Source organism: Chinchilla lanigera, unplaced genomic scaffold, assembly GCF_000276665.1.
Source record: "Chinchilla lanigera isolate Chin_1 unplaced genomic scaffold, ChiLan1.0 scaffold00172, whole genome shotgun sequence".
Taxonomy (NCBI): Eukaryota; Metazoa; Chordata; class Mammalia; order Rodentia; family Chinchillidae; genus Chinchilla; species Chinchilla lanigera.
In genome coordinates this window covers 1,392,444-1,400,532 of record NW_004955573.1, presented here as the reverse complement: position 1 = coordinate 1,400,532, position 8,089 = coordinate 1,392,444, and the positions used below count along the sequence as shown (strand labels likewise).

At 37.2% G+C, this 8,089-nt stretch overlaps 1 protein-coding gene across 2 annotated transcripts in view; it reads right to left on the bottom strand.

Annotated features, from left to right (window-relative positions):
• The window catches only part of LOC102007382 (cytochrome P450 3A9-like), a 43,263-nt gene that overhangs the window by 9,308 nt on the left and 25,866 nt on the right, over nucleotides 1-8,089 (bottom strand). For both annotated transcript variants that reach the window (XM_005413769.2, XM_005413770.1), the window contains exons 8-9: nucleotides 4,021-4,148; nucleotides 2,889-2,955 (exon numbers count right to left, since the gene is read on the bottom strand). In XM_005413769.2, the coding sequence (XP_005413826.1) occupies nucleotides 2,889-2,955; nucleotides 4,021-4,148 (195 nt within the window). The remainder of the gene's footprint in view (nucleotides 1-2,888; nucleotides 2,956-4,020; nucleotides 4,149-8,089) is intronic.

Sequence of the window (8,089 nt, the reverse complement as noted above, 5' to 3'; positions counted from 1 at the left end):
GTGTTTTCATGAGAAACTACATTGAAGATATCAATATGTACTACAATAAGCATTGTTAATTCCCTACCACTCTGTTTGTAACTCTGTTATGTCTGTACTGATCCTTTGCTATTTTGTAAAATGTTGTCGGTCTGTTAGTATTTTCCTCCTTTTATTTCTAAAATAAAAATAATAATAATAATAATAATAATAATAATAAAGAAACTACAGAGAAAAGAAAAAGCTGAAAGAATAATAACTAACCATAGTCTAATGCATGACTTAAAATAGTAGCAGAAAGAATATCCATAGAAGCGCATTGACCTAAATATAGGAGAACAGTACTCAGCAAGTAGAATCTGTAACGTTTATTCAGTCATGGCCCAAATCTCATCTTCTTTGTGTTTGCACCCTCTTTAATCTACTTCATTCTCACCCTTCACCCTTATAAACATCGATCTCCCTCTTGATTTTGTCTTGACAAAGGTCACCACCATCAGGCAATAGTCTATTTGAGCAGCTTGGAATCATCCCTTTCCATAATTTAAACCCTGAAATAAACATTGACCACCCTATCATTTAATTGAAAGCTTAAAATATTGTATGGTAAAAAGGTCTACAGGATTATGATTTACCCATGATGGAGTCTATGATTCATTGTGTGAAAATTCAACAATCAAACTGATTTCTCCCGGTTAACACAGACTCATTGAAATTCAAAATTACTGAATTGAAACTGAAATGTAAATTCAAAGGTTAGATCTAGGTTACTGAATTGAAATTGAACTGTAAATTCAAAGATTAGATCTCTGCTCTCTGCTATGGATCCTGAATCACATATTGCTATTTAAATTTAATTTTTAATGAATTTAGGTGTCATTTAAACTTCAGTTCTTTGATGGCACTAACCATTTATCAAAGGTACAATAGCCATATATGTTTCTAGTGGTGATCATATTGAATAGCACAAAAAAATATTGCTTTAATAGTGGCAAATTGCATTAGACTGGAGTGAGACAAAGATTGATAGAAGAATAGAAGCAGATGTACATATAGGTATGTGCAGAGTATTGTGGTGAGGTTAACACATCTCCAGAATATATTGTTAAATATTTAGGGTTTGCATCAAATGATTGTCAAATCATTCATCACTTGCAGCTGAATATGATGGAATTAGTGTACTTGTACCAAAGAAATAGGCTATCATTTTTTTACTTGGAAGAGACAGAGGGATGGAAGAGAGAGGAGACAGTAGAGAGAGAGAGAGAGTAAGAGAGAGAGAGAGGTTAGCACTGCACATGGATTGGCACAAAAATATTTATAACCATCAGTTTACTTTTCCTAGCTTTGCCTACTTAGAAGATATAAAAGCAAAACAAAATCCCAGGAGCTATCAACATACTAGATCCCAGATTTTGGTTCCTAACTGCCATTTCTCAGTAAAAGAAACCAGGAACCTTGTGATAAATGGCTGATTCTAGGGTTGTCTGGGGAAATAGAAGAGACACCTGTAACATCTTCCACAAGATAATAAGCCACTACTCAGAAAATGATCATTTAAAAAGACACAGAATCCTCTTGATGCTATACTAATGGAGGCTGATGCATGTCATTACACATTTGTCAAAGCTGATGGGATATACATGGCTGGAACTGAACCCTAGTGAAGAAATGAACTTTGGTGGTGATAACTCAATGTAGGTTCATGTATCACAACACACATGTACCACTCTGATAGGAGATAGTGATAGCAGGGGAGTGGATGTGTATGAAATTGCAAGAGTATATGGAAAATCTCTATACTTTCTCCTCAATTGTGCTATGAACTGAAAATCCTCTAAAACTTAAACTCTGTTTTAAACTGAAAATTTGAAAAAGCAGAAAGAACCTCATAGACCTCTTAAAACAGCTTTCAGTAGAAAAGTTAGAGAAAATATTAATAACACAATAATAATAATGAGAATAATTGGGAATATATAATGTCACACTGATATAAATGAATGAGAATATTTAAAATAAATGATACTGAAGAACTGAAGACTCGCCTTACATTGGGTACTTATACATAAATGTAGAAAAAATGATGAAATTTGAAGTTTATCATTTTGTAATAATCATAGTAATAACAGTTTTAATCAAAAATAGTTATGGAAGTTAGGTGTGGTGGTACAAGTCTGTAATCCCAGCATTCTGAGAGGCTGAGGAAGGAAAATTACAAGTTCTAGCTAGCCCCACTTGGACAACTTAGTAACTTAGAGACACCCATCTCAAAATAACAAATAAAAAGAGCAAGAAATGTAGCTCAGTGTATGAAGATCTTGGGTTCAATCCCCAGGACTTAAGAAATGCACACATAGTCACATACTCACACACATACTCACACATACTCACAATCATGGAAGATAAAACCAGCAGATTAACATATGAAGAAGAACAGGATATTTACAAAGCCACAGAAGTTTCCCTCAGAAGCTAATTATTTTCATGGAAGGAAAAATAAACCTTCACAGAAGATTAACCCAGTGGACACACTTTCACCAAGTATTTTTGGTGAGTGTTCCCCCCTGTCTGAACAATGTGCCCCTGACTGGATGGCCAGGTAGAGGTTCTGATTCACTGAACCCTGAGAATGAAGCTGAAGAATTAGCACTTGTTCTGATGCAGCTGATCCGAGACTGATAACTTCTAGCCGTGACATGCTTGGTTATGGTTGTCTTTCAAGCTTTGAACATATTAAAGCCTGTGTGCACTAGAAAGTGCTTTTGGCTGCCATATATAATATCTGAGTGTATGTCTCACTGCAATTTGGCAGAAATGCTCATATGGTTAGAAACCTTCCTGCACACTTCCAAAACAACTCTCTTCTTCAGAGCTTTCCCATCAGTAGACCATGGAGAACTGTTGGTTACCTTTATGGCTCTCTGAGTCTTTGGAATTCTGGGACTCTATCATTCGCTGAAGGAAATCCACTCGGTGCTGGAAGAAAAAAAATATTTCAGGATAAACAGTCACTTGTGATGTCAGAAGTGAATCAGGAGTGCAGAATATAACCTCCCTTCAAAGAATATGGTCAAGTCCAGAAATGTGACTGGTGTTGCCTAAGCCATCAGGGGGAAAAGCATGCATCTATAAACCATGCAGAACAGGATATTTCCCTGAGAGAAAACCAGCTCTTGATCCCTCAGGTTTGGTCTCTGCCTTCCCTGCTCTTGAGCTTCTCTGGCTTTTGAACACAGAGTCCTGGTTAGAGAGTTGCTGGCTCTTTCTCCTGTCACACATGCTTGTTCAGATCGAAGTCTTGGGCTCCAATCCTTATTACTTTCTTGCCTTATTTCTTGACTGGTGGCTCATGGATTAACCTCCCACCACTTCTAAAACATATATGCAGGTTTGGGGCAAGTATCTTGAAGTATTCCAGACTCCCAAAGTGCTATACAATTCTCAGTGCCACCTAAGATGTACTTTCCCGCTTCCTTTACCTGCACACATTTTTGTGCTGGCTTCCAGGATACCTAAGGCAAAGCCAGATTTGTCAGATGGCAGCCTCAATGCACCATAGGGAAACCTGTCCACTCCAAACCATGACAGGGCTCAAAGTTAGCACAGAAAAAACTTCAAGTACACTGAAAACTTCCATTGAAGAATGTGACTAATAAGAGTCTTAGAACTGAGATAATTATTTCCCAGTGCTGAGTGTGGGGATTTATAATACCCATGAAAATAAATTTTCAATGTAATGTTTATGCTTTGACAACTTATCAAATGGAAGAAAAGTGGCAAATTTTTATTTTAAGCATATTTATGCGATGGCACACTAATTTTCATTCTTGCTATTAAATGTTAAACACTGTCTCTCTGGTTCATTGTCTTTGGTTTCTCTAATCTCTACCTTTTTCATTCCCCAAATGTTAACCCTGTACTGCTATAAACCTAGAGTTCTTTATCTATTTTTAACAAAACACAGGGCGAAGTATACAGCACATATCTATATAGCCCAACATATCAAAAAATCAGCATTCTCACATGATCACCACATTTTACCTTCTGGTTAGTTTCAAGGCGATTTTCCTTAGTCTTTATTACAAAGTTTTTGAAAAATGTCAGAGAATCATGTGGGAAAATGGTGATATTTAGCATCTCATATAGTGGAGTCAGGAATGAAAAGATCGCTATGGAGAAAAGAAAAAAACCTTAATGCAAATGCAAAATGTACTTGGAGCAGTTCTACTTCACTGAAACATTCACAAGAATAAAAGCCTGAACTGTAAGCCACTCCCTCTGTGACCTCTGCTCAGCCTCTAGGCTACTGGCTGAGCAAGGGAATATCACACGGACGGCCCGCAACACGGCAGTGACATCAGTGGCCCTGTTGCACTGGGGAGTGATCAAAGGAGCAGCATTAAATTTCCTAATTTCTTACCTTTAAATCTGTTGAAATACAGTCTTTATAATAAGAGGGCCATAATATGGTGTTTAATCATTCTTTCAAAAAACAACATTTTCTTTCTTCCCAAGAAAGAAAATCAGTAATTCACAAATACGTGGAAATTAGAACAATCCAAAACAACCAAAGAGACAAAGAAGAACTGAGAGGGACAATTAGAATTATAGTTGAGATGAATGAAAATGAACATATAATTTACCAAACTTGTGAGATGGACACAAAGTAGTGCTCAAGGGAAGATCTATACCTATAAATATTTTAAAGATCTCTAATGAGAATGATCAAACGTTACACTACACATCATCAACAACAGAAATAGCAAGGTAAATGATAGCAAATGGAACAAAGTAGTAAAGACAAACTGGAAACTAATGAAGCAGACAATGAAAAATACAAAAAAAAAAATCAGTGAAACCAAAAGCTGGTTCTCAAGAATGTGCAATCTCTATGAAAATTCACCAAGAAAAAGAACAAAGGACATAAACAACTAGCATCCAAAATGAAAGAGGGGAAATGATCATTAACACTTTTTTTAAAAAGATTACAGTCAGGTATGCTGGGAGGCTGAGGCAAGACCACAAGCTGAAGCCCAGTCTGAGTAAATTAGCTAGAGCATGTCTCACTGGGGAAAAGGGTACTATAATGGAATTCTAGTGACAATTATATTACTGGAAAAATTGCACAAATTAGATAAAATGGGCAAAATCCTTGAACAGACATAAAATGCACTTGTAAATGACTCTGAAAAAAATAGAAAATAATAGATTTATAACATGAAAAGATTGAATTTAGAGTCAAACATCATCCATAAAGAAAAAGATCCAGGTGGTTTCAAGGTAATATTTACCAGATATTTAAAGAACTATTACTTTTCCTCCACAAACACTTCTGAAATTTAGAAGAGTAGCAAACACTTCCAAATTCATTGTGTAAATCCAAGATTACCTTAAAACTAAAACTAGAAAAACGTAACACAAACAGACGCCTACATACAAATATATCTTATAAATACAGATGCACAATATTGCAACAAAAATAGAAATAGAATCTACTGACATATAAAAAGAATTATATACAATAACTAGGTGAGATTATCCCACAGACCTAAGGATATGTAATACAGCATATCAACTGAATAAAAAACAAATACCATACAAGTATCTCAAGAAATATAGAAAAAGAATCACTTGACAAGAATTCAATATCCATTTGGAAACAAAATAGTCAACAAACTAGGAATAGAAGGAAATTCTACCAATCTGATGAAGGCATCTGTGAAAACCTCACCTAACACCATATGTACTGAAGTAAAGTTGTCAGATCAGGAACAAGACAAGAATGCCTCTCTCATCATTTGCATTCACCTATTACAATTTAAAAACAAGTTCAGCTACATTTTAGGATACCACATCAATATACAATAATAAATTATACTTCTTTTTTTAAGAGAAAAAAATCCCAAAGCATAGTGTGTAAATAATTGCATTTGTAATACCAGCAAAAATATAAAATACTTAGCAATAAATTTAACAAGAATAAAAGACATGTATACTTAAAACTATGAAGCATCAAAAAAAGATTTAAATAAATGGAAAAGTATCCCATGTGCATAGATCAGAAGAATTCCTATTGTCAAAATGGCAATATGTGATAGATCTCAAATTGATCCATAGATTCATTGTATTCTATATAAGAATCACACTTGGCCTTTTAGTAGAAACTGACCCAGTTGATCTGAAAAATTTGTATACAATTTCAAAGACTCAAAAATGTTGAAAATAAGAATAAACTTGTAGTACTCATACTTCATTTCAAAACTTACCACAAAAATGCACTTATCAGGTAATGTGTTACTGGCATAAAAATATACATGTGGATAAGTGGAATAGAATGTAGAGTCCAGAAATAAAGTCATGTGCTCATGGTTCACTGAATTCTGAGGAGGTTCCCATGACCATTGAATAGGGAAAAGTAACCTTTTCAACAAGGAATACTGAGGTACCTGGTTAGTCACATGTAAAAGAGTAAGGAGAGATGCTTACCTCAACTGAAAACAAATCCTGACTCAACATGCATCAAAGATATAAACACAATAGCTACAACAATGTTAACTCTTAGAAGAAAATCAGGAAATAGATAAAAAAAAAGATGAATTTTTATACAATGGAGTATTATGCAGCTATAAAAAAGATAAACTTGAGGCTTTTATAAGTAAATGGATACAACTCAAGACCATACTCATAAGTGAAATAAATCAGACCCACATGTGTAAATATCATATTGTCTCACTAGCATAAGAACCTAAAAGAGTAAATAAAACCCAAATGGTACAATAGATATTGTAAAAGAGAAAGAAATTGCTCAAAGGGAAGGAACAACTGAGAGGAGGGAAAGGAGAAAAGAAAGAAGGAAGGGAAAAAATATATATGTATACACAAGGATGGCTGGGAAAATTGTACTGCTGATGTCTACTGGTTTACTGAAAGGAACAGTTAGTTAATGCTTACATTTTTTTACCAGTTTTGCATGCTTATATCTGGTAACCTGAACAACTAATTTGAAGACAACAATATGCAATATAACAACCATTGGTGAATTCCTACCATGTTTTTTAGTGAAGTTCTGTATCATTTCTGATTTTTTTATTATTTTTTATTCTCTTTAATGGCTTGATCAATCTTGCATTCTTACATCTGGTAATCTGGGCAACTTCATTGAAGACAACAATATGTAATATAACAACCACTGTTAATTCCTATCATTTTGTTCTGAAACCTTGTATCATTTTTATGTTGTTTTATTTTTGTCTATGTTGTTATTTTTTGTTACTTTTTTATTCTCTTTAAAAGAAAAACAGCCTCTCGGAGCCGGCCGAGCAGGCTCCCCCAGCCCCGCTCGCCTTGCGCCCAGGCAGCGAGTCTTCTGGGAGCAACAGGGCAGCGGGAACCGAGTGTGGGCTGGACTCATACCACCATGTTTCCCAGCTGAAAAGCGCGCACAGAGCCAGGTAGGCCCCACCCAATCCCGGAGGCCAGGACGCGAGAACAAAGACCCCGAGGATATTGCAGACTGAGTTGCTGGAGGCAGGGAGGCCCAGGGGACGGGCGGGGCGAGGAGGCCCCCCGGAGCCGGCCGAGCAGGCTCCCCCAGCCCCTTGCGCCTTGCGTCCAGGCAGCGAGTTCTCTGGGAGTGGCAGGGCTCCTGGGCCCGAGTGTGGGCTGGACTCATACCACCACGATTCGCAGCTGAAAAGCACGCACAGAGCCAGGTAGGCCCCATCCAATCCCGGAGGCCAGGACGCCAGAACAAAGACCCCGTGGACATTACAGACTGAGTCGCTGAGGAAGCAGAGAGGAGATCAGGACTGAACGGCCCAGGGTCTTCTCTGGCTGGGGGCTGGGCGAGCAGGCTCTTTGAGCCAGGCAAGCAGACTCTCTGAGTCCACGCACCCTGCACCAAGAGAGCAACTACTCCAGGAGCTGCAGGGCCAGTGGATTCGAGTCTGTGCTTTGTCTTCGACCAGACCCTCCAGTGAGGCGAAGGCTGGGGAAGTCTGTGACTGCTACACATCTGGGCTGAATCTGGTTCCTGTATGAGTCCTGAACTGAGTGGAGACATAGATTTAGGTGATTCACAAACTGTAGGCCCTGCAGTTTGTGTCCGAAT